This window comes from Rhea pennata, chromosome 14 (genome assembly GCF_028389875.1).
Source record: "Rhea pennata isolate bPtePen1 chromosome 14, bPtePen1.pri, whole genome shotgun sequence".
Taxonomy (NCBI): Eukaryota; Metazoa; Chordata; class Aves; order Rheiformes; family Rheidae; genus Rhea; species Rhea pennata.
Window position 1 is genome coordinate 20,020,705 of NC_084676.1, and position 26,316 is coordinate 20,047,020.

At 40.7% G+C, this 26,316-nt stretch overlaps 2 protein-coding genes and 1 long non-coding RNA gene across 5 annotated transcripts in view; all 3 read right to left on the reverse strand.

Moving 5' to 3' along the window:
• FNIP1 (folliculin interacting protein 1) overlaps positions 1-9,874 on the reverse strand; it is a 68,970-nt gene extending 59,096 nt beyond the window's left edge. For all 3 annotated transcript variants that reach the window (XM_062587803.1, XM_062587802.1, XM_062587805.1), the window contains exon 1: positions 9,626-9,874. In XM_062587803.1, coding sequence (XP_062443787.1) covers positions 9,626-9,813 — 188 coding nt within the window. In that variant the 5' untranslated portion in view covers positions 9,814-9,874. The remainder of the gene's footprint in view (positions 1-9,625) is intronic.
• Positions 1,715-9,134, reverse strand: LOC134146730 (uncharacterized). The gene is made up of 3 exons (XR_009959871.1): positions 8,314-9,134; positions 2,864-2,973; positions 1,715-1,946 (listed from the first exon to the last, which is right to left on the reverse strand). It is a non-coding gene; the product is annotated as an uncharacterized LOC134146730 (long non-coding RNA).
• A 3,053-nt stretch (positions 9,875-12,927) lies between the features above and the next one.
• MEIKIN (meiotic kinetochore factor) lies at positions 12,928-26,071 on the reverse strand. Its single transcript, XM_062587731.1, has 14 exons — positions 25,879-26,071; positions 24,471-24,558; positions 24,169-24,247; positions 23,046-23,106; positions 21,764-21,910; positions 21,246-21,365; positions 20,973-21,012; positions 19,682-19,743; positions 18,802-18,896; positions 18,286-18,462; positions 17,862-17,945; positions 16,545-16,668; positions 13,918-14,107; positions 12,928-13,160 (listed from the first exon to the last, which is right to left on the reverse strand). The coding sequence occupies exons 1-13, from the start codon at positions 26,069-26,071 to the stop codon at positions 14,061-14,063; spliced, it is 1,317 nt and encodes a 438-aa protein (XP_062443715.1). The 3' UTR covers positions 12,928-13,160; positions 13,918-14,060.
• Positions 26,072-26,316: the final 245 nt, after the last annotated feature.

Consider the following 26,316-nt stretch of genomic DNA (forward strand, 5'->3'; position numbering starts at 1 on the left):
TCTGTGCTTCAAGCCAGCTGCTGCCCATGAAAGCCACCACAATGCTGCTGACCAGAGGGTACGGCTGGTTCATTCACCTGCTTCCGCTGAAGAACAGAAGGACAGAGGGTATCTACTGCAGGTCTTGCTTACTGGCAACACTGGCATCACCATAAAGTCCTCTCACCCATATAAAATGAGGTTTTTCTTCACAGCCATAGTTTCAAAGACGGATAATGTACAAAAGCTATGAATGAGGATAACTAGATTATAGCCCCTAAACCATCAAGCAAGACTGCTTAAAATAAAGAGCTTTTACATGTAGTCAAACTACTTAAGTCTAGAAGTTTATCACTTGGCAAGGGCTATAAAATTATGCTTCAAAAAAGAAATTTTGAATTAAAAAGAATTGTATTTGTGGACGCATGCAGTATGTATGCACTTTAAAAATTCTCTCTGCAGTTTGAGTATCATTTTGTGCTACAATTCACATGTTTGGACAAGTTTCTCTGTAGTATGTTGTATTCTGAATAACAATGTCTACAGAAGCTATCAGCTGCAGGAAATAAAAAGGTCGGATTTCTTACACAAATGTACAGAACTACCTCAACTAAAAGCTTCAGTTGAGCACCAAGCAACAGCACAATGCATTGTTGCAAAAATAGATAAGTCCTCTTTGATCCAAAGACTACATAATAACCATTCACACTTCCACAGAATGAAGCACATTTGGGTAAGTATTTTTAGAAATAGGTGATTAATCCTGCAGAAGAGAATGCCCCTTTTAAATGGAATCTTTAGGGTTGAATCCCTTAAGCATAGCAAAATCCCAAATGTATTTTGTGCAAATGAGGTTTTTCAAAGGAATATTTCCCATATATGAATTCTGCTACTACTCTCTACAAGGTGGAGTAACTGATGCATTTGCAAGTCATTTATGAGTGACTAAAATTGTTTCCTGTTTTTATGAGCATAACTTTTTTTTCTCCTCCAGCAGATACTTTATAGAACAATGTTCCCTATCTATACCACAAGTGCGTGGTTTCATACACACACACATACATATATATATATACATATATGTATGTATGTATGTATTTCCTGGGAGACAAATTCTGTTCTCAGCTGACTCTACTAGAAGTTCGGCACAACTACTTTGTGGCTTTAGTAGTGTAACTGAGTTCTGCATTTTTCCTAACCTTACTCACAAACATGTGATCTTGCAGACACTGTTCCAGATGTAGCAACAGGAGGGAACACAGCCTCTGCGCATGAAACCACCATATGAGTTATTTTCCACTTGTAAAACACGCTTATAAAGTGGCCACCTCTAGAATTTAGCCAAAATTACAACAGAAGATTCAGGCTCCATGTCATACTGGACCAGTTTATTCCAGAAAGGAAGCCTCAATTCAACCAATCTCTCCCCGAGCGCAGGCTAACTCTGAAGCATACAAGCAACAAAGGGTAAATCTCTTTGAAAACTCACGAAGGACAACCCATGGGTCCACCAAAGATCACTCCGAGGGTTGGGTTCATGACCTGAATCAGGTAAATATCCCTTCTGCCACCAACTAACAAACGATGGGATTGCTTCCAGAACGGAGAAGGAAGAGCTCCCAGTGGATAAACACACTCACACTGCAGCTCCATTTCATGCCCCAAAGACCTCCGACAGAAGAGGAAGAGAAAAAGGAGCACCCCTAAGTCTGCAGAAACACCTTTTTAAAGTACTTGCCAAATCCACCCTAATGCAAATGTAAAGAGGCATTTTTATTCTAGTATACATATGCATACTCTTTCAGCCACACAGAAATAGTGACAAGAAGTCAACATACCCTTTCTCCCACGGTAGAAATAATGCTCCAGCACAGCTTGTCTCCACAGAATAAGTATGAGAAGAAGGTCTACATTACTCTCTTTAGGCAAAAGCCAAAGGGGAAGAGGATAGCAGACATCCATGCTTTCTACAGGGGAAAAGGAGAAGGATCTCATCTTTCTAGCCAGTACAATCAGAAATCTTAAAAAGACATCAAATGATTCACCTGATCAGCTGACAAGATCTTAACTAGTACTGAAGTACTTCCTGAGCGTGGCACTACGCTATCTTTTCAAAGGCGAGTTAACTGTGAGGAACTTTCTTATTGCCCCGCTTTTACAGTGGGGCCCCTTTCAGATCATGCAGGCCGAAGGCCTGATCAGCGGAGATCCCAGTGGTAAAAAAGGAACCACATGATTCACTCACTACAGCCTCTCTTCAAAAAGAATTTTAATTTAGAGGAAGGAGTTGAAATGCTGGAAGGGGAACAAAGAAAGTGACTGTTCCGAGGGCAGCTTAGTGAGGAACAGAGACCGCAGGCCATCCGCAGAAAACTCGTGCCATCCCTGGGTGAGGAAGTGACTTTGCAGAGCGGGAAGAAGCTGACGAACACACCGACTGCAAAGGCCTCGTAAGCTCTGCCAAAGGCAGCCCAACCTCGTCATGCCGCGTGCTCGGAGTCCGTGCAGGACCCCAACCAAAAGGGGAGACACCACTATGAAAGGCACAAAGGGTGACCCTCATCCTGCATACATAGCTCATTTTAAAACTTTACCTCCTTCTAAAAAAGAGAGAGAGAGAGAGAAAAAAAAACAAGCGAAGGGTTTTTCTGCTCCGCTGTCGATGTTCCTCACTCCATGTGTGAGGCAGGCTGTGTTCCTACGAGGGCAGAGGAACTTTCCAAGGCACGAAGTCAGGTAGGCAAAAGCACCCCAACAACCGTCAAAGCAAGTGAAGTGCTGGGTCCTCGTTAGCTCTCCGTTTGCCTGCCTGCATGCACTACAGGGGTACTGATCCAAATTAATTCTCTGGAACCTCACGATAATACAAGTAAATAACAATCACCTGCTGGACAACTGGAAATCTCCCTCTGATATTCTGAGTCACACTCTGCTCTTTCAGGCAGCGTAATGTTATCCTGCGGATCCAGCTTGCAGCACTGCCAAAATTCAGACCTAACAAATTAAGCAAGGACATACAAAACTGATTACACACAAACTGCCAACAAGTGCTCGTGACAATATAGAAGTGAAATAAATTTCCTCCATCTCTCAGTTTTAGTAACTGTAGCTCTCAATCTGTTATTTTATGGGGTCTCCTCAAGCCCCAAAGTTTGGGGACTGACATAAAATTTTCAATTATCACTTTTAGCAGAAACACTTACTCCTAGTTGGAGAAGCATTCAAACTCTTGGAGACTACAGAAAGGTATAAAGGAAGTCTTGGAGGAGGGCCCCTTTAGCAGAAAGTGTCAAAACTTTCTCCATGTTCTCAAGTTGCTTACTGGAACCTATTAGACTCTATGTTTCTGCTTCCAAGATGAAACTTGACTTAAAGCACTGGAAGGTATGTAAAAGCTCAGATGACAGGAAATGCAAAATAGAATTTGGCAAAAAGAAGTACGTTAGAAAAACAGCAACGTATTTCAAAATACAAGCCAAAGTCATCAAGCAAGAGAAAAAAAATCTGAGCATAATTTGAAGGGAAACATCTATTAAAACATATTAAACCCAAGCTAATTAATAAAACAAAAAAGCTAAACACTCTTCCAATGACATTACAGGAAAGATAGATTTAAATAAAAGCTTAAGGGACATTAAAGGGCAGGCATGAGCTTAATAAAAAAGCAAGAACATTTCTGATGTTTAAGAATTTGTATACAGAGTCTTAAAATAACTACTGAATTTAAAAATTCCTGTAATTAACTGAAACTGATGAAAACCTGGAGCTATTATAAAATTAAGTCTAGCTAAAGCTCTTTTTGAAGACAGATTTTGAGGTCCAAATTTTACAACCATTGGTGAAAGACTTGCAGAATGTTAGAAGTGAACAAATATCAAAACACAGTGTTTCATTAATACTAGTTTTTGGTCAGACTGGCTTGACTCATTAACAGCTGTGCTGAGGAACACCTTTGAAAAGCTATGTGAGGTGCTGCCAGGCTAATAAATTTGCTAGCTATATTGTTCACAAAGGGTAACCTGGCTTGATAGGAGATTTGATTCTCTGGGCTACAGCAGGCTATGCACAAAGTTACTTTCTGTTGATACAGACAGAAAAGCCTTTCCTGGATGGATTTGCCTGGGTGGAGTGGGATATTTTGTTTACTGTAAAAGGTAAATTCAGTAAGAATTTTGGCAATAGTTCTTTTTTTAAAAAAAAATTCTCACTCCAACTTCAGGCTGATGATATTACAACACCCAGACACCACCAGCTCTAAACTCCTTAAGCATCTAATGAAGCCATACCTTAAAAATTGCACAGCAACGTGGCATTCACTGCTGGTTACCCTGCTCCAAGCACAGGAGGAACCACAGCACAGTCTCTGTAACAACACCATGTCATTTTTGTCGTCCACGCCAGCACCTTTACAAATACTGTGAAAACCTATCAAGAAATTTGTGGGTAAAACTTTGACTGGAGAATAAATGTAAAGACTTTTATGTTCCTCCTCTACCTTACTTCAGCACCCTCCTTAAAATGTACCCAGCAACATCTCGTTAGATATCTCGAAGTCTCTCTGCAGCTTATTTCAAACTAAAATAAATTAGCTCCTGATTCAAGAAACAATTATACCTAGCATTTTTACTGTGCAAGAATGATAGGTCTGCAGAGGAACTGGGCTTGTAAAGCATCTTGGTATCATGCTACCATTTCCAACTCTAGTTTTATTGCGATTTCTTTGATGAATCTAGCTGACAAAATTTGTATGAAAGGAAACAACTCTCAAGATGCTATTTAAAGTCATTGTCACAGAGAACAGAAACAGTCTGGGCTGATGGGGGATACTTGCCTAGAGAGATTTCAGGAAATGCTACTTTGCAGCCAGCCTTAGGCCCTTCATGCCTTGGGAACCTGGCAAACTGTTCTCAGTAAAGGGACAGCACGTATTACAGAAAGGCTCCAAGAAAACATGTTTCCAGAATAACTGAAAATTGCCTTCTCTATGTACAAAGAAGAGAACATTTAAAGTTATTTAGTCCTGCATCTTACCATTTGGAAAACTGCGTTCTCCCTCAGAAATACATGAACGATGAAAGCAAACCCCTACAGGAAGCACGTGCACAGAGATGCTCCATGCTGCTGGTAAGACCAGAAGCTGGAAGGAGTTCTTTCAAGCTTCAACAACCACCACACAGCTGTACCTCTACAACAGGTGCTTTAACTAGAGCAAAACACAGTTTGCAAACACATGTGGAATGCCCCTCAGGGTGAGATGATTATTTAGAGCTCCCTAGATAAAACAAGACACTGAAACTTTTATAGAGCTTCAGTGTAACAAGAACTCCTGAATTATATTCCTACTACCCTCCAGCCCGTTGGGAAGGACGTCCAGACGTACAAGAAAAACAGTACTCGAAACTTATACATAAGATGGAAAGGAGCAGGGACTTTCCCTCCTACATAGGACCCCAGAACGTATCAGTCCCATCGTTCGGTATTACAGGGCAATCTCTCGCTCTTCCTCCCAGATAAATACACACACTCGCACTGCACAGGTTAACTAACAGTGCTGCAACCGTCATTAGGATCTCAGTGAACTCATTCTCAGGCAAGCACTCTGCTGCAGCTCCTCACAGTTCAGTTTGCCATTGAAAATACTGCCCATATATTTAATAAATGAAGGAGCAACATCTCAGTAATCAGTTTAATTTACTAAGCTTTGGGCTCATTGTATTGAGCATACTTTGAAGAAAGAAAAGCTAATCAAGTTATCCATGTTTTATCAGCTCCCTCTTTGCCAAAGCACTGTAATGTACCACTAGAAATCCACAAAAGAAATACCTAGTCTGTGATTGGTAATTTGGCAGCAAATAATATAAATATGCAAGGAAAATTGTCATGTGTACATGATACTTAGCAGAAATGTGCAGCTCACTCTGACTAGTTAAAGGAAGTTTTTCTAAGATGGCTTGCATTTTGCTGGGGAAATCGATTAGAAAATTCTGTAACAGGGTTCATCTGAGGGTTATTTAAAGTTCACATACATTTTAAACACATGTACAACACACAATTCACATGAACAGCTGTAAGTGTATTTATACTACATGAACACTTTGATTTTAAAATTCTAGAAAGCAACATAACAGAATGCTTATAAACCTAATAACAACCCAAACTTGAGTTCAGCCAGTCCTATATCCTGTCACCAAGAGTGCCCAATGTCAAATGTTTCAATATGGCCAAGAGATCCTATTTATAGAAGAAGTTACCCTCAGGGAAAATGCACTCACATGGGTATTATTTGCAGTAGCCAGAGGTTACTCTACACCTTAGAACACAAGGACTTGTTTGCTTCTTCTCTAGAATTTTCGCAGCTGTTTCTTTTAAACACATTTTTACTAGCAAAATTGTGGATGTCCTTGCTATCCATACTGGCACCTATTCCTTCTTGGAATACTGCTATCTTTTTTGACCTAGGTGGCCTCCCAGAAAGCTCTCAAAATTAGTTGTGCATTGTGTTAAAATGAATTCGATTTTCTTCTAAGACCTTTCAAATTTCCGACCCCCCAGCTCCTACAGTAGGAAAAAATAGTAAACGGAAGCTCCTGGTTCAATGTTTCTTCGTGCCATTCCCCATTTTCTCTCTCCTCTCATTATGTCGGTTATAATTTTGAAGAAGTCTAAGGGAACTGGGTATCAAAAATCTCACTGCAAGCCAGTGTTCACTGGCTACACAAATCCTAGTGCTCTTCTGAAAATCCTAGCTCATTTCTCAAAGATAAAAGAATACAGCTCAGAACTAAAGTATTACCTGCATGAATTTTGAAACAAATAACATTTTATATGAAATTTTGTATTATGTTTGTGCTTTATGCAAAGTATAAGAACAAGTTTGAATTTGAGACAATAACTTAATTCCTCTATACACTTTATCTTATTTTAATGACATTTAAATATACCTCATTATTTTATATCTTTCCATGATGAAGATAATGAACTGCATTATTTTATATCTATGATGAAGATAATGAAGAACTTACTAGTGTTTCCATAATTGCTGCAAAAAAATTTTACTCCTTCTTTAAGATGTACAGAGTGATTTCATTCTAAGGGCCAAGTCTGCCAATTGTCCTCAGTTAAGTAAAAGAACTAAAATACTAACATACAGTACACCTACTGTGATTTCCCAAGACAGCTTTGGAAAAAATAAACTGCTTATGTATATAAAATTGACAAACTGGGACATTACCGAATACTTTACAGGTTAACTTATCGGTCACATCACTAGAATTCTTAACTTTGCTAACACCTAGTTCTGACAGATTTTCCACAGTTTGGCTTGATTAAGCCTCATAAAATTTCACACCCCTACAACATGGAAAAGATTCTGAGCAGGAAAAAAAGGAAAAGTAGTGTTTTATTGAAATAGTGCAAGTGCAGAGAAGTAGAATTTACCCCTTAGTAAATTTCCACAGTAAGTCTGACTGAAATGCAAAATGTACCCTTAGTCCCCAAAAAAAGAAAAGAAAAACAAAATCATCCTTAAATCCTTAAGTGTTCTGTTATACTGATGTAATTTCCAGGTTAGTTGAGCTTTTGTCTCTAAATACCTTAATCCTCTAACATATTAAGTGAATTCATGTATTTTTAATGGTTGTTCCACCTAGTTTCCTCAGTAAGAGTACTAGGTTTTCAAAGCGAAGGGAAGCAGACATAGCAGTGCTCAAAATAGTTGGAAAACGTTCTGCTTTTTAGAAAATAAATAATAGTCTGCCAATTGTCCTCAGTTAAGAGCTACAATACTAACATGCAGTATATCTTTTATGATTTCCTAAGACTGCTTCTGCAAAGTAAACTGCTCATATGTACAAGAACTTGACAAACAGTGACATTACCAAATACTGTACTGGCAATTGGCAGGTAACAATAACACAAACATAATCTGGTAACACTGAAACTGATGAGACTGTTGCCCTCAGCTTCACCTAAAACACAAGAAACTAAAAATCCAGAATGTTTGTTTCCCACTTCTAAAAACCCAGCTGTAATAAACAAGGGTCTTTATTTTGCACATTATCCAGAAGTCTCACCAGCAGCTGGTAACACCATACACAGTGAGATTAACTAAAGACCTATCCCCATTTGGAAAATGAAGTTAAGCAACATCTTAAGGGCATCTGCAATGGTCCTTAAAATAGTATTTGAGCCTTGCAAGTAAGAACTGTGAGCATCCTCTTTGGATTTTACACAAGTGAAAGAGGACAACGCTATACGCTATAGAGGAAGGTAAGAGCAGACAGAGTGTCATATGATTTGGAAAGATCACTTCCAGCCTGGCACAGAGTGATCTACCTTAAGAGGAAGGGAAGCCACTGGAGAGCACTGGCTTTCACTTCTCTCAGCGCAGGTGGGATCCCCACGTTTCTGCCCCAGGGCCTGCACTGCAGCTGCTAAATTAACCACCCGGTCTCCACGCAAGTTCATCACGAAGTGTCTCAGCAGAGTGGGAAATGCAGAGCAGTTGCACACAAAAACCCCAGTGCCCTTTCCCAGCCGAGAGGTCAGACCCCAGCATTAAGCTCATTTAGAGATGACCCCGACCCAGCCGCAATTAAAACAAGTTTTGCCCCTTGAAACGCATCGTTCAAGAAAGGCACAAGGTCCCTCGTGGTAAGCGCCGGGGAGGCGTGCGGGAGGCCGTGACCGGCCGGCTACGGCACCGGACTTCGCGGGGCGCTCGGAAGCCTTTTCCGACTGTGTAAGGCCACAAGAGATCCGTCCGTATTCCGTAAAACGGCGGTGTCGAAATTACCGGACTACCAATCGCCTAAGGCGTCTTCCAGAATTATACTCCTGCAGTTAATTTTTGCACGACTGCAGATTTAGGTCCCTCAGTCAGAAATCCCTCCACAGGGCAGCCCCAGCTGGCAACAAGTTTCAAGGCGCGCGTGTCGCGGGGGAGACGAAGACATTTCGCTAGGAGCCTTTCGAGAGCTGCGTGTTTCTCACCACCGAAGCGCGGGGTGGGGTTGGGGGGCACCTCGGTGCGATCCCCGCATGATTTTTCCAGTCACCTTTTCGCTGCTCCAGCCACGACTGGGGCGACAGAAGCCGCTGCTCGGCGCCTGGACGACGACCGCTGCCCGGCCGCAGCGGAGCGCCCTGCCCGGCTCCTCGGGCGCGGCGGAGCGGCGCTGGGCGCAGCCCGCGGCCTCCCCGCCGACCCCAGCCCTCGGGGGGCTCCGAGGCTCGCCGCGCTCACGCCCCGGCGGATCGCAGCAGCACCCCTGCGCCCCTCCCGGCCCCCGCCGCCACCCTCCTCCTCCTCCTCCTCCTCCTCCTCACACGCTTCTACGGCTGCTCCCGCCGAGCGGAATGGCGCCTCCTCCCCCCCGCCCCGAGCACCGCGGCCGCACCGGGGAGCGGCGGCGGCAGCGACCCCCGGGGGCCTCTCGCCGCCGGCCGGGAGCGGGGCGGCCCGGCCCGGCGCGGCGCGGCGCGGGGAGCCCGGCTCCGGGGCGGGCGGGCGGGCGGGCGCGGGGGAGGCCGCGCCGCGAGGCGGCGGCGCCGGCAGAAGCGCCGTGAGGAGGCGGCGGCGGCGGGAAGGGGGGCGGCGGCGGCGGCCCGGGGCCGCGGAGCGGGGTCCCGCCCGCCGCCGGCTCACCTGAAGACGCAGTCGTCGCGGGAGTCCCTGGCGGGGCAGATGAGCCCGTGCTTCTTGCTGAAGAGCTTCTGGAAGAGGGTGGGCGGCATGGTGGGGCGCCGCGCCGCCGCCGGCCGCCGCCGCCGAGGCGCTGGGCTCCGCGCAGCGGCTAGTTCCGCCAGCCCGACTCCATTCGGTGTCACAGTCATATGACAGAAATTAGTCACTCGGCGCTGCCAGGAGGGGAGGGGAGCGGAGCGGAGCGGAGCGGGGCGGAGGGCCGGGCCGGCGGCGGGGCGGGGCGCGGGGCCGCGGCGGGGGCCGGGCCGGGCCGCGCTAACCCGGCCGCTGCCTCGCGCCCGGCTCCCGCTCTCGCCGCGCTTCCCCACTGCGTCTCGGCGCAGCCCTGCGCGGAGCTCTCCCTACCGCAGGCCTAGCACCTCCCGCGCCGTCCGCAGCGCGGAGGCAGCGCCGCGCGGACGCGCTCCGCGACCTGCGCGCCCGGCGGAGACACGGACACGCGCGCGGGGAACACCCGCGGCCGGGACCTCCCCGCCGCCGCGGGAAGCCGGGGGAAACGCGAGCGAAACATCCCCCCTCCAAAACACCTTAAGACTAAACAAAGCACAAAAAAAATAGATTTTATAAAAAATGAAAAGGATCTACGGGGCTTGCGAAATTTTATTAGCAAGTACTTAAACATAAGTTACAGCTAACATTCTCCATCAACGTCTGAGACAAGGCACTGCGCAGATAAAAGACTAGTAGAAAGTTAAATTTAAAACTGACTAAATAAAAAGTGAAGTCACTCATTTGCTTTCCCTAGAAAAATGGGATTAAATTAATGATAATAGTTTGAGTAGATTCTTTTAAAAGGTGTAATTTAGCATGTGTAATATATATTTATATATAAATATTATAAATAAATGTATTATTTAAAATGACACCTTTCCATCAGCCAGCTGTAAGAACTTTTGATTTTTCAGCCACCGGAAGTTGAACATAATTATAACGGAAAACAGGAATGAAAGTTTAGCTGTGTCTTTTTCCCTGGTTCTGTATGGAGCACAGGCCTGCCTGCTATGGATAGCTCTTTATGGATGAATCCTTTCACCATGTGAAAAAAAAAAGCCAGCTAGCTTCGAGGTGGGCATAGCCGTACAGTTTCAAGTTTAAGAAATCCTCATAAATACGGAATCCTACCAAATAGTATTTTCTGGCCAAAAATCTGCAAGTGACTTTAACAGTTGCACAATTTACAGTACTGAAGAAAATTTAGCCGATTCAAGTGTATTAAAATTCAAGTTGATAGAGTCCATTTAAAACTGAATATTAATCTGTTCCAAAGCTCCTAAATTAACAGCAAGTGTTTCTTACAGGCCTGATTAAGATAATTTAATCAGGGAATGTAGGGGAGGATAGAGAAAAAGGGACAAATACAAGTTTAATGGTCCATTTTCCTGTAAAAAATTCCCTGTAGGCAAATCCTCACACCTCAGGAAAGCATATTAATTTCAACTTATCTGTCTACTCACTATGCGTTGCCTTGGGCCCCAAGCCTGTACTTTCAACCTTCAGAGCCTGTGAAGCAACAGACCGAGCTATTTGCATACGAGGTCTCTCTGCACTCCAGCAGCTGGTACACATACCCCTGGAGTACTCCTGGCCTCGAAGCACAACGTCTCTCAGTCCCTCCAAGCACTTTAAGTTACGGTCTCCTAAAAGTACGCTTCAGATAACAATAACTGAAAATATTAATAAAAAAAACTCTTAATAGGTTTACATACAATACATACTCTAATATGCAACTACAATACACAGTTCCTAGTGATAAAGTATTAACACAGTTCTTGCATAGATTGGTTCATTTTAAGTGATTCCATTCAAACCATTAAGACTCCGTCATGTCTAGATCTGAGGCACAAGAGCCCCATTGACACTGACCAGACTTCTCTCCTGAATCACTGCACAAATAGGCTCTTCTGCACTACCCGCTAAATGGCTGTGACCCATAACCTTTATCCACTAATATGGAAAAGCCAGTTTCCACTTTGAGTAAAATTTTATATGTAGTCATTCTTCAGTTTAAAACCAAAACATGGGAAAATGCCTACCCTTTGAAAAAAGTAGAACAAGAGTAGATATTGTTGTGGCCTCAAAACAAATAAAGTTTCCTTCCCTGGGGCAGAGAGCTAGCCTAATAATTAATTATACTTTCTCTAGGAGTCAGACAAAAGCTGAAAATAAGAAGCAGCACTTTCATAACTGAAGGAAAGGGCAACAGAGATTGTGGTTCCTGATACTTCTGTCCTCCTATATATTCCTATTGCACTGAGAAAAACAAAAGCACAACTCGACAAATTTCAGGCTGCTACAGCCAAGACCACGTTTACAGACCATACCTTCTTGTCTTGTATTCCCCAACTAGTTTGTCAGTAATAGTCTGTTTTGTTACAGAGTCACTATAAATCGCCTTGAGGCAAAGTAAGTTTTTTCTTCTAGGACTTCTAGAATACCTTTACAGTAGATACCTCTTTTATTCTGGATCATCCTTTAAGTGGGAAATGTTACCTGAATAGTCATTGTAATCACAGCTTATTAGATACACAGCTTTAAGCAAAATAAAAAGTTAAGTCAAGGTGCTAACCTCTATCACCCAGGGGCTCTAGGTTCTTGCATACTTAATTACGAGTGGTTTAGTATTTGTAGAAACAAGGATATCGGTAATCAGAAGCATTCCCAAAGGGACTCCAATGAGTTACTGGCAGAACTCACTCTACTAATGCTTAAAGGGAAAATAATTTAATGGTATTATTTTTAACCTTGAGCCATATAGTATATTTATGCAATATTTGCTTATAGACTAAATCTAACAGTATATATTTGCCTCTGCTTCTATCCCAGAGCAATGGGAATAGGTTCAGGGTCTGAACTTCCACAGGTACTTCCAAATACAGTCAAACTAATTAAAGTTTTGGATTTTATGTCTTCCTGAGGTGCTCATTTGGGAAATTTGGAAATACTTTCCAGGGCATGAAAATTCTGGTTTATAATATTGAGAAACAAATTCAGACTTTAAGAGATCTGGAAAGCTGCATTATTATTTTAAAATGTGGAAAAGCTTCTTTTATTACTACAAAAGAGAATCTGAGTAAGGGTTGTTGTTAGTGAGAACATTCTAGGTATCCAAACTACCTTAGTCTGCAACAAATGCAAATAGAGAAGACTATGCTCTTATTTGTGCTTTTTGTTGAGGCATTCAGCACCCTTTTGAAGAATGACATTTACAGATTAACAATACACAAACTGAACTTGAAGCACTTTGCCTGCAACACAAATAAGGCTCAATAGACAGTCACTCTTTCATTGGGGAGGTCCATTGCTATGTAAGCCTCAAGTCTGCACTAGAAAATAAAGAGTTTATTAGGACAGTTGATGTGACATACATAAAGTGCAGTTGCAGGTTGCAAATTTAATAATTTTTAAGCCAAAAGCATGAAGAGCTGCATCAGAATACTTTAATGATACATGCATTCTCTCCTTGATGAAGTTCTCTCTTAAAAAAAAAAAAAAAAAAGAAAAGAAAAAAGAAAAAGAAGTTTAAGGTGGCAGGAGGCAAGAAATGACAAGAAGTTACAGATGACCAAAACAATTACCCCAACACCAGGGATTCTGGGGGCAACTGAGCACACTTGAGCTGAAAGGAGGCTGTGTGGAGACAGGTGGGATTACAGAACGACGGAGATGAAATGGGAAGACAGTGATTGGGGGACAGTGATTGGGCACCGTACACGATGCTAGTGCTGATCATAAGCAGACAGCTGTACTGCAGTGACGGTAAGGCAAAGATGACCTATTTTCATGATTATTAATCAATTTACATTAGAATACAAAAAGTCTTGCATCCCCAAGTTCTGTAGACCTAAGTATGCAAATAGTTTAATTGTAGCTTAATATCTTATATTGACTTCTGAGTCACTGAGAATACATAAATGCTTTGTATTTATGTTTTCAGGACATATAGTTACCTTTATGAACAATGTTAACACTTAGCTCAATTGGAGGTCACATCTTTAAATGCTTATACTACTAAAGAAATCTAGAAGTCTTGGCATAGCAAGTGCCAAAACCAATTCCATCAATGCTACCTGGTCTGCTGCCCTTAAATCAATTTCTAAATAATAATAATAATAAATAAACTAAAGAATCATATTTGTAGCATACTTATAGAATAATGCCCCCCAAAAAAATCTAGTCATTTGTACAAAAAATTTTAATATTAAAGTGCTCAAGAAAAACATTTACAGGCTTACCACAAAGCATTATACTAAATTTCAGAAAGTGAATAAGCCAAAAATATTCAGCCAGTAATTCTTCTTATTGCCCTCATTTCACCTCCCTGCCACAGAAGCAAGACCTTTTTTCTTCTTTTGACTCTTGCTGAAAACCAGAAATCTCATCTATGTTTATTGTAGACCCAATTTTTGGTACTTGTAATAGTATCTGTGGGAAAAAAATGGTAAGTATTACCATAAAATTGCATATTCTCAAATGTGAGAGAAAGCTCATTAATCTGACAATTTTTTTTTTAGATGCTTAGGAGAAATCCATGTTATCATTTGTTTGGAAGAATCTCGATCTTGTAATGTCAGTCACTAGCGAGGAAAAAAAAAAAGACTACGGTTTTGAGTGCATTTACATTCCTAATGAAAAAGAGTATCTTCTGTAAGATTTCTTGAGCAGAGAAAGATGCATCTATCATACAAAGAATCTCCCCTTTAGGTAGCCTTAGTTAATTCCAGATTCCCAGGCTCCTCCAGAGACCTAGTAATAAAAATACAAACTTTTGTTCTGACAAAAATATTTGCTGATTGCTGAACTTCATTTGCCTATCAAATATGACTTATGTTCTGTATTATCCCAATTCTCTTGGGCACAAGATTTATCACTGTCAAACTGAGTTCTATACAGAAGCATCAGATGTTTGTCACTAGTTAACACATACACACACTTAAGAGCACTTCCCTGCACTTTAGATACTGTAGGTACTCAATCTGAGAAAATGTACAAGAATATCTAGACCTAGGAGCCTACAATTCCATTGAAAGTTTTTTGTATATTCAGTATTTTTAAAAAGTCTATTATGCTTATATATTTTCTCCATATAAAATAGCATTAATAATTAAAATACCATAAATGACCAGTGAACATAACTTGCAGAGTATTTGCACACGCTGTCTGCAAAAGCTAATTTAGGAAGAGATACGCCATCCAGTGGTACACTGAGAAACTTCAGGAGAGCCCGAGAAGGAAGATGATTTCACCTCCTCTCTATGGCAATGATCAGTTTTGTACATAGATCTCATTTATATGTTTAACAAAGACAGGAGCCCCCCCCCCATGTTACTTAAGAGTCTCAGAATAAAAATAAAATAAAATAAAATAAAAAGAACAGAAGCCTTTAGATAGGTGCTGACAATCTTTAAAGAAAGAGAGAATCTACCACATGAACAACTTTCAGAGAAAAAAAAAAATCTGGATAGTAGAGCTCAGTTTAATTGAGAAAGATGCAAGAACCACCAGTGGCTGAAAGCTGAAGTCTGACATACTCATCCTAGAAATAAGGCACAGGACAATAATTTGCTAAACAAGCTGATCTCTTTTCTAGAGAGTCTTCATACAAGTTCTGAGCCTATAAGTTGTATTAGAGTAACTTGAAGAGGTGTAGCTATTCCCAGAGTTACTAGGTAACTCCTTCATGCCTTAATCATATAGCCTATAAAATAGCAACATCGCTAACAGAGGTTTGAATAAACTGAAGCTTAATCAAAGTAGTCTTTTAAAAAAATGTAAAAAGTAACCCAAAGATGTGCAGTACAACCTTCGTGGTTCTAAAAGCTTTGTGACAGACCAAGTAAAAGTTTGTTTCCCCCATCCCCACCCCAAATAGCCTAGGGACAGAATCTTTCTACAGGAATCTTTCTGGTCTCTGCAGAAGTTCATACCTTAGTTTAAATTAAGCAGTGGTTTACAAACACTGAATAACAAAGCTTGAATATACTTCAGCACGATTCACCTTTAATTCATTTTGCACTGTACCTGTAAAGAGTAGCATAACCCTCAGTGCCTCTTCAGTGACCTAGAGTCTCATTCTGCCGAGTCCTGTACAGGATTCGGCTAATGTCATACATTACAAGGAAACACTCCACAGAGGTTTTGTCAGTATCTTGCTTAACAATGGGGAGACTGAAGCTAATACTAGGGGAAGGAAAGAGGGTTGTTTGAACAGAGACAGTTCAGTAGATAACTAAATGCATCAGTCAGCTGCTACCTTAGCAGTGCCAAATAGAAGTAACTTCTATGATAGTGAAACAGAAATATAAAGGTTTCACAAAGAAGTTCAGGTGTCAGCTAAGCAATTAGCAAAATAGGTTATGCTCTTACTGACTGCGCAAGCAGGAGATGAAGCTTCAGGTACTTGAAGACAAGATAAACAGATAACCAAGACGGGTTGGAAGTTACTGGCTTACACAGGCAAAAGATTTTATTAAAATATCATCTTCCTGTCCATACTGGGACACTTAGAGGTCAGTCAGGGAAACAGATTTATCTAACCACAGTCAAATCCAAGCATATGGACAGTTTGGCAAATTCTTCCTCTACTGTTCCACACACGCATGTGCACACACACAGCCTTTATACTCCTAAGAATGTATGATTTCATATGTTAAAGATCCTTAGAAGAGAAAATGTTACTGTAGTTTTAGTGAAGTACTGTTGCTCAAAAGGAGAATACTATTAAGTCAGAAATTAAGTTTTCAGGCTGTTTTACTCTTTCACTTAGTGATTTTTGCAAATATTCAGACTTAAAAAATAATTCCTTACACACTCAAATAGCCAGTTACCATCTGCACAGTGGACCAGTTCTATATTCCATTACCTTCAGGCACTCCTTTGGGAAGGCAGAATACATTTCTATTAACTGGAATTCGAGGAAGCCTGGAAGACCTATGACCTGGTGAAGTTCTAACAATGGAGCAGATTTCTTCTCTGTTACATGGAGGCTGAAAAGATTAATGACATCTAATTCACACAACTATTTACACAGAAGAAACAGTCTTCTAGTTTTTTTCTAAGGAAATTCAAAAAACGTGGAAAAACATGACATGCAGATTTCAAGGGGTGTCATAAAAATATTTAAGACTACTTAAGTATACTTAATATGCTATAAGAAAGGGCGACTGAAAGATTCAAAGCTTATATGCTCTCTTCAGCTGTGTGTCATACCATAAAGCTTGAATACATTGTACTCTACAAACTAGCATACCAAAACTGGATTTAAAAAGTGCAATAAAATTAGAATCTGAAAGATATTCTTTTCTTCTGGTCTTTCAAGAAGAATTTCTGAGCTCAGAGACGCAGGAACAATTTCTTCTGAATTTACATGTGGACCTGTTGTATTCAAGAATAAGTCTTCCCCAGATAAGGCTTTCCACACTGGTGACAAGCTAAGCTACAGTTTTGTCAAAATAGAAAATATACAGCAATAACCACCCAATTAAATAACAGACAATAATTCAAATTGTCTAATATTTGTTGGCTCATGCAACAAATATTCTATTGCTTCAAAAATATGACTTAGGACTTCTCTCTCCAAATCCTAAGTGATTACTACCCTTAGCCTCCAACCTCTCTCATATTTTTCATTTGCTAATCTAGTATTCAGAAATTAATATATTACTGCAAACAAACTTTTAAGTTTAACATCACAAGGAAAGCCCATGTTTTCCCTCCAAACTGGTGCTAAACTAAGCAATCTTTGTATTGAAGAAGTTTCCCTTTTCTCCAAAACTATACAGTTTGCTTACACTGTTCAAAGAACTATGGCATGAAAGTGACAGAGATGTCACTGCTATTCCTGCATGGAGAGAAGTGGTAATACTGATAAAGAATCCAAATTGGCATTTATCTATCAAGTTTATCTGGAATGACAACATAATGGAGTAAGGCTAGTAGGCTTTTTTTTTTCCCCGATCAGATGTCGTTTTAAAAACATAAAACAGATTTTTTTTTTAAACTGTCCAGCTGATTGAATTTAACACATTTTACACTACACCTTTAACATATAACCAGCTAATTGAATATAACACAATTGCTTCATAATTTTGTTATAACATAGGTAATAGCCAGAACTGAGTTATACCATGACTTCTTTGTTTGGTTTTAATCATTAAAAAGTATCAGGTTAGACACTCACATGTAGCTCTGTAGACTGAGCATAACCAGGTTTTTTTAGCAGAGCTTTGTTATTCTCCACGACCAGCATGGTGGAACTCATTTGCTAAATGGAAACAGAGAATTTAATAGCAGTTTCAAAATCTGTGCTTTTTATCACTAATTCCTGTAGTATTCCTATAGTACAGAATATCACTTATATTCCATTACAAATTATTCTTCGTTCTTAGAATTTAAGTACTGAATTCCAGTACGTTTACTTTGTCTCATGCTCTTCAGAATTAAGACAAAGAAACTTTTATAGGACAGAAAAGATACATTTCAGGTCATCATTATAACTAGGAGATAAAACACTTTCTAATATTTCTCATATTCTCATGTAGCTTCTGTTATCAGTCAAAATTCTATACCTTTGTTAACCAGCAGATCACAGAGTAAATTCTTACCATAGCAACAGGCTGTTTGGATGGCAGTACTTGTGCTGTCAACTCCACTGATTTGGCTGAAGTGTTTTCTGGGGCAGATTCAAGCTGACTGAATGATGATACATCTTCTAAAGGACTAGACAATTTAGCTTTTTTCTTGCACTCCAGCTTCTTGGGTTTAGCAGTTTGATTGTCAGGCTAAAGTGCGAAACAATTGCACTTCATATTATAAAGTGAGCCTTTACAGTCTGCTAAGTACTAACAAAGGGACACTGTCAGACTAAGATCTACACAATTGGCTTGGTACCACTAAAACAATCAGTCCGAGGAACACTCAGCTTATGGGGTACCCATTACTATTACAGCTATCTAGAGCCACGGGCAAGCTGTCTTCACTCTTTACCACCGTCTGCAGGCATCTCTTTCAAGCAAAAGAACCAGCATCTACACATCCAGGTGCACTCTTTCAGCTGTATGAGAGTGCAGCAAGCCATTTCTGTTTCAACCTGTTATATTAATATATTAAAAATCTTTCACCTTTCTTTCTGGTCCTATTGGTGAAGAACAGCGCATACCAGTTTTTAGGTCTGGAGTTCTCTCTCTTGTAGCTGTAATTTTACAGACTCGTTTCCCTGTGATAAATTTCCAATAAATTAATTAACTTTAAGACCACAGCTACTCTCCAACCCACATCTTACATGATTGTACAAATTTTCAAAACAATCATTCCAAAGCTACCCACACAAACACTTCCTCCTTTCAACACATGTAGCATTCCTCATCTCCCTCCTTTCCAACAGGGCAGCTTTATTCCTCTCCCCTTCCCTGAGGAAATACGGTTGCTTACTAATCTTATGCTCACCTGGTTATTTACTACTAGACACACATACTGTGTGAGAAGAGGAATTACATCATCACAGCAGTCTTCACCAGTGGCAGCTTCTGCTGCTATTACAGTCCAAATTAAGCATGGGAAAATTATGTGGTACCTGGGCCACAGCCAGAACTGCATGTCACAGTTCAGAACTGCAGTTGCATGGGGGACTCCTGATAGTACTTGTGAAGGCTGATAGGAACTACGCAAAAGTAAGCAGCATGACTCAAACAGTTCCATTCCTGGATAAGTTAAACAAGAAAAGCTAATTGTGTTTTCATTGAGCATCACTTGTGTTTACACGGATTAATATAGTTTATGGTTTACGTCTTCTCCTAACAAGTTAGTGGCTGTTATGGCTAAACTAGGTCTTATTTAGAGGGCAGATCTTGCTTCCCTTCTAGCCACTGTTGAGCTTAGCCTATGCCAGGGGGACAAATGGCCAAGTAGAAGTCTGGCTCTGTTATTTTTACCATTATTTAAATTTGGTTAGAAAATTCTGTTGTCTTATAGCTAACACAACTGTTTTAGATCATATTTTACCTGCTAGAGCAGTTGAAACATTTAATTCTGAAGAACTGTAATTGTATTTTGATGGTTTATTTCTAGGAAAAGAGAAAAAACATGAACAGCTACTTTCAATGAAAACTGTTAAAATTCATAAAAACGACATAAAACAAAATCATATAAGAATTATAGACTGAATGAAAATGGATAAAGCTTATCCTTAAAAAAAATGTTACTTAGCTTAGTCAATCATACTTCACAGTTTGCTGACAGTATCATCAAGTCACATCGCTTATTCTGAAGATACCTGGAACTTAAAAGCTACAGAAAACAGTCACTAAACTGCACTGAAATATATGAGGACACAACATATTTAAGAAAGATGCAGCAAAAACAGAGATCACAGAAAAAAAACAGATTGAATTCTGTGGAGATTTGTGACATAGTAAGACTGATATGAATGAAGTATTAATGGAAATGTCTAAGACCAGAATAAGCAGCAGGAAAGGGGTTAAGAGAGAAGACATTGTTGCTAGGACAAAAGCTGAGAAATGTTTGTTTATTTCAGGACCAAGAGACTTGCACTATGACAAGATCAGAGTATGAGAGACTCATTCAATAGAAGACCAAGCATTCCGATAAAACCACAGCACAGACACCTGGCCAACAGAAAACCCTACATCCTAACAACAGCAAGATGACAACAAGGTTGTCACATATATCATTCCTCTTCCTGTTAACCCATCCAGAATACAGACATGCATTCCAAAGCAAAACCATGGGCAAAATCTGACCTTGCTTCTGTGGCAAAGGACCACCTCATAACAGCTGATGACTCCTAAAGGATCTGAAAGATCTGTCTAAAAACTGCTTTTGTCATGGACAAACCTAGAATCCTAGAGATACGACAGAGACTTGGCAACAGGCACCTCTCATCCCCTGTATTACACAAGCAATCCTGGACAGACCACCTGAGCACACATACCCAGGTGCTTGCAAGTGAATGAAATCTGAAAGGGAATGAGTGTGGGTAAAATCAACTTCTTCAGAAATTTTGTAAACATATCACAACATCACCTCCCCTTTCCACAAGATCTTCCACTGAATTTTGTTACACTGATTTTCCTACAGCTGCAAGACTACGACAAAAGTCTGTAAGACAAACTCTTCCCTGCTTGTCTCAGTGCACTATCTTCAGTGAAGTCAGGGGGGACACAGGCAGCTGAAATTCACCAGAAGGATTTGCAGGATCAGAGGTTTATTCATTCCAGCCAAAATACTGCTTAGAAGAGGAAAAACCTGAACATTTAGGTATGTTAAAGATTACCTTCTAGTGTACTGGTCTTGAAAATCCTCCAGCATTGGTTCTAAAAAACATAAAAGCTAAGCTTTAAAAGAAAAAGCTAAGCAGGCCTGAATGTTTTATTGCACATGAAATTATACAGCAAATATTAGAAGTAAACAGAACACTAACAAGGAGCTGTTTCCCATTATACAGAAATACTTAAATAAAACGATCATCAGAAACTTTGCAGAGTTCTTTGCACTATAGAGAGATACGTTTATGTACGTGTTTTGAAGTATTACAGAAGAGAATTACCTAATATTGCTGACAGATTGGAGATCTGTGGCATCTTATCTATGGCCATTGCTTTGCTAGAGTCCAGGAGAGTTGAGTTTTTATATTTGATGCAGTCCTCAGGGCAAGGGTTACTTCTGTCTGGACGTAGAAGAGTTACTCAAGCTTTGACCGAACTGACAGCCATCATATTTGCAGGACAGAGACTTTACAACAGAGGGAATGCATTGCCCTATCCAAACGGTTGCAGAAAAGTTTGGGAAGAACAGATAGCTGAAAGCAGACTGGTTGATCATCCCCAATAAACTGGAAATACTTCAGTTTTACAGTATGCTTCAAATTACACCAGGAACTGATTCACTCTGGATTAGAGAACCAGATATAGAGATTCCATGTTAAGCACAGCTTGGCTGAAGGCAAAGATCTGACCTGGTAAGCCAAGCCAACAGTTGTCACTAGTATTCTTATTGCACATTGCCCCCCCCCCATCATTTCGAATTCAAACAGACCTTAAAAAAAAGAAAAAAAAAAAGTGTCACCTGAACCATCTTCATATCTGAATGTTTCAGGGGATGAGAAATTGTTCGTGTTGTCATTAGAGCCTGTGTTATAGTCTGCAGTGGAATCTACATCTAAACACTCTAGTAGATAGGTTGAAACACCTGTGGGAAGAGTCAATCCTGTACCTACAAAAAGAAAAAAAATATAGTATACAAAAAAAAAAGAGAGAGAGAGAGAGAGAGAGAGAGAGAGAGAAAAGGATCCTCTTTTACAAGCCACAGTGATTTCTCTATCAATGGGTATAAGTTCATATAATTCACAATGCATTAAAAACCAAGGGGCATCCTGCAGTCTAATTTACACTAAAACAAGCTAAAAGCTAACAGGAGATATGTTCCTTGTCCAAGGTACACTAAAATGCCTGACAGGTTTAGCCTCTCATAAGATAATTCTCAGCTAGGATTGTTTTAAAAGTGCAGGTTTTTGTAAACACAAGAATCCATCTTAACAAATAGTTCTGTGAACAATAAAACCAATTGTTTTGTACGTTGTTTCCAACAGACTCGACTCAAAGTTCTCAGGTCTGTTACGGGACATATTCACCTTGCATCCTTCCCGTCCGTATGAAGGAGTATTAATAGTCTCTCTTTCTTCTAATAAGCTAGACAGTTCTCAACATATTTTCAAACATCAAAAAATTTGAGCTCAGTAACTTCTTTTAATTACTATAAGTGTTCTAGGCAAACAAAAGTTTTACCCTTAAATGTAGGGTGATAGCAACCTGCTTGAAATTATTTCCTATGCTGTTTGGGCTGCTAGTCTCAGTTCACTAAGTTTACTGAATAGTATTTTCCATTTCAAAGGTGGTCATTCATTATGTTGAACGTGTCTCCAAAAATAACTGCTGTGCCAAAGTTTCAAAAATAAGGCACTGATTATACAAGAACTAAAAATAGAGTTTTCGCTGGAAAAGTCAATAACAGAAAATAAAGACTAAGTAGTACTCTACACTCCTATTAATGAATAATGCCACAAAATTACATTCTTATATGAATGAATCTGGAAAATAAATACAAAGAAGTAGACGACTAATTTTGTGAAGAGCTAAGTAAAAGCAAGATGAATTACTTTTTCTCAGAGACACTTTCTAAAAGCAGAGTATGCACTATGCATGTACTGATAAGAGGCAGAAATCCAACTAGAGCTTTTTCATTTTGATAACCTGGCAGTCCAAATCAGTACAAGAACAGCACACACTTTCATTGCAAGACCAGTGCTTTTACAGAACTGTTATTAAAATTCATTACAAGTTACACTCACTTGAAGTCACTTCAGCATTTGTCAAACTTTCTTTACTTTCAAAGTTGATTACCGAAGATTCCTAAATTAAACATTAGATACAAACAACTTAATGAAATTGGATCTAAACAAAGAAAGCCAATTAAGTATATTCCTACATTACTCTAGACATCTACTCAAATCTACTGTTGTGTACTTCACCACTTAAATTTGCTATTCACAGCATTATCTACACCACTGTTTTTCATGTATCACTAAGAAAAATCTGCAATCTGGCTTAAGAGTTCTAAAATCCATAACAGACACCCATTGATTTGATCCTAATCTTTGCTGGGTGAGACTTCCAGTGAAGCCATACTGATATCAAGAGAAGTTTTATCTATGACAGCAGTCCAGTAATCACTCTCCACATCTGTTTGATTTTCAGTTAGAAGCACAATTCATGTTACTCCCTTTCAGAAGCCCAGAGCACTCCTATAAATACAAACAACTTTAGGTGGTTTAGATATTATATTACGAAATTGTTTCCAGAAAGTGTGAATAATTGGTGGAGTCTAAATAAGAACTAATATTTTAAAGAAAAATAGTTCCAATCAATTTCAGTTAAGTCAGCTGCTGTATCAGATTTAAGTTCTAACAATTCCACAGTTCTAACAGTTCTGCAATTCTCTTGCAATTGCAGTACTGTCACATAACTTTTCTGCTCTGTTATTCCAAAATACTTTAATTTTACAGTTGTACAAATACGAGGAATAGCACAACAGTGACTTGTCAAAGATTAAACAGTAGGCCTGTGTCTGAACTAGAATTAAGCAATTCTCTGGAATCACAGCCTAATGAGCTATATATACACCATACAACACAACTGTTAAGGCCTTTCCTCATTAAAAATAATTAGTATTGATATATACTACCATGCTACCAATAGATCCAATATTTTTTATTTTGGTCAAAAACACAGAGGAAAAGAACACCAAGTTACAGGATCAAGTTCAGCCTGAAAAAAAAAATGCATGTGTGCAAGCATAGCTCACAGGAAATTCTACTTAGGTAGAAAAAGAATTTAGTAAGTAACTGACATCCAGTTTTTTGATTTATTTCCCCATAACTTGTTATCAGATAAAGAACCAAACAACATTATAACCTTCAGCAGTACTGTGCTCTCTGCCATTTTCTCTTCAGTTTTTTCCATGGTGGTCACCTCTTCGACATTCACTAGAGTGCTGCAGTTGAAAGAACAGAACAGAGTTAAGTTCAGTATATAAAGTCACATCATTCTATGAGAAACCAACAAAAAAAATACTTAAGTTATGAGATGTCAACAAACAGTCTGAAAAACATCAGTATACAAGGAATTCAGACTCTAAGAGACACCTCATGCAGGCAAAATGATGTTAAGTACCAGCTACAGTTAATAACAGTGTATTTGAACGTGTTCTAACAGACCTCTGATTGGATGAATGGCTCACTTGGGTCACTTCAAACTTTTCTTTAATTTTTGGTAAGCTTTTCACATTGGATTTTCCCTTCAGGCCTAGAGAAGAATGAGTATTTAGTTAAGTAACTTTAGTTTTGGCACCAACATTCAGACAATTCTCATCTTTAACTGTTCTTTCTCTTTCACTCCCATAATAAACTTTGATCCTAATACCACAAACATCCTAAAGTCTGATCTAAAGCTTATTATTTTTACTGAGCTTCATTTATCAGAATATCAACAAGGACAAAAAAATAGTAGAGTTTGATAAATACTTCAGGCATTTTAGAAATCTCTCAATTAAAAGGAAGACAAATGCCTTGGAATGACCTTTACTATTTATACACCAAGGCTCAAAGATTTTTAATGAAATTTATCAGTAGTATCACAAATATTTTTACATAGATCTGTCATCACTGGATGTCACCTCAAACATGAGATTGCTGGACACTGCATGAGCAGGATTCATCCCCTTTCCCTCTTTCTTCCAAGATGTATCTAAGCATTAAGAGCACATACCTCAATGGTTGCTGGTGGTACCAGTCAGGATGCAAAAGTACTAAAACATCTACAGGTAAGAGCAGGAGCCAGCAGAGCAGGACTGAGATGGACACCAAGGTTCATTGCACACTATTACACTATTTTAAAGTCTCACCTTTAGGGGACAGAGACCTCCCACACTGATCTTCCCCATTTACTAAAGCAAGTTACACCACTAGTGTCAGCCTTCAGTGCCATATACCTTCTTCTCAGACCCTTTTTCTCCTCTCCTCTTTTTCAAAGCCTCCAATTCCTAACCTGAGAGCTGCTAAATAGTATCCTGCTGTAAAACTGGTCCTTTTGTGGAATAACTTTATACAAAGATTTAAAGTATCCTCCCAAAGGCAGGCTAGGGCTTTGCCTTGTCTTTTCCAAAGGAATTGATTAGCCAGAAAGTTAACTAAAGGGCACAAAGGGCAAATCCCCTATTTATTACTAACTAATGGCTAAAAGAAATACTCCCCAGATACCAACACAGCTGACTCCTTTCTTCACATCATAGGAGACCTGGATAACAACAAACCGCTTAAAGCCTCACGCAGGGCCAGCTTAGCTTGGGCACAGCAGTAAATAAAAGACCAGCCAATGCGCAACTGCAGAGAAGACACTCAAGCTGCATATTTTAGACTTCATCTTTTTTTAAAAAAAAAGACCCCTCTCCCAAGCAGAAGTCTCTTGAGCAGCACCCTTATTGTCACTTCTCAAAATGTCACGAAAACAAACAAACGAACAAAATATTGCAGCAAACACGGCACAAGGCCTTGCCTCGCCCCTGCGGGCCTGACCCAGCAACACCCGGGCCACCGCGGTGCCGGCGGGGAACGGAGAAGCGCTTACTGCTCTGCGGCTGCAGCCCCGCGGGGCCAGCGCCGCCGAAGAGGCGGCGGCGGCAGGGCCGGAGGGCGCCGGCCGCGCTGCCCGCCCGGCTGCGGACGGCGGGGGCGACCGCCCCCGGCAGCGGGGAAGAGCGGCGCTTCTTCCGCGGCGCCTTCCTGCCGCGGGCGCCGGGCGGCCATTTGGGCCGCTCCATGGCGAGCCGCCGCCGCTGCCGCCCCTCAGCGAGCAGCGCGGGCAGGTCACAGCGGCGCGACGCGGCGACCCCAACGGCCGCTCCGCGCCGTTGGGGGCGGTGAAAAGGGCGGGAAAGGGCCCGCCCGCCGGGGAAGCCCCGCCCCGCCCCGCCCCGCCCCGCCCCTCGCGGCGCTCTGAGGCGGCGCTCTGAGGCGGCGGCGGTGACTGCTGCTCCTCCCTTCTCTGCGGGAAGGGAAAAACGCG

Excerpts from the sequence above, each read along its gene's own strand:
- MEIKIN (XM_062587731.1), bottom strand. The coding sequence starts at position 26,071 with ATGGAGCGGCCCAAATGGCCGCCCGGCGCCCGCGGCAGGAAGGCGCCG. Across the intron at positions 23,107-24,168 it reads AGAGCACAGTACTGCTGAAG|GAATCTTCGGTAATCAACTT; the intron begins GTTATAATGTTG and ends TGTTTAATTTAG. Across the intron at positions 21,366-21,763 it reads CAGATATGAAGATGGTTCAG|ACAGAAGTAACCCTTGCCCT; the intron begins GTGACACTTTTT and ends TTCTACGTCCAG.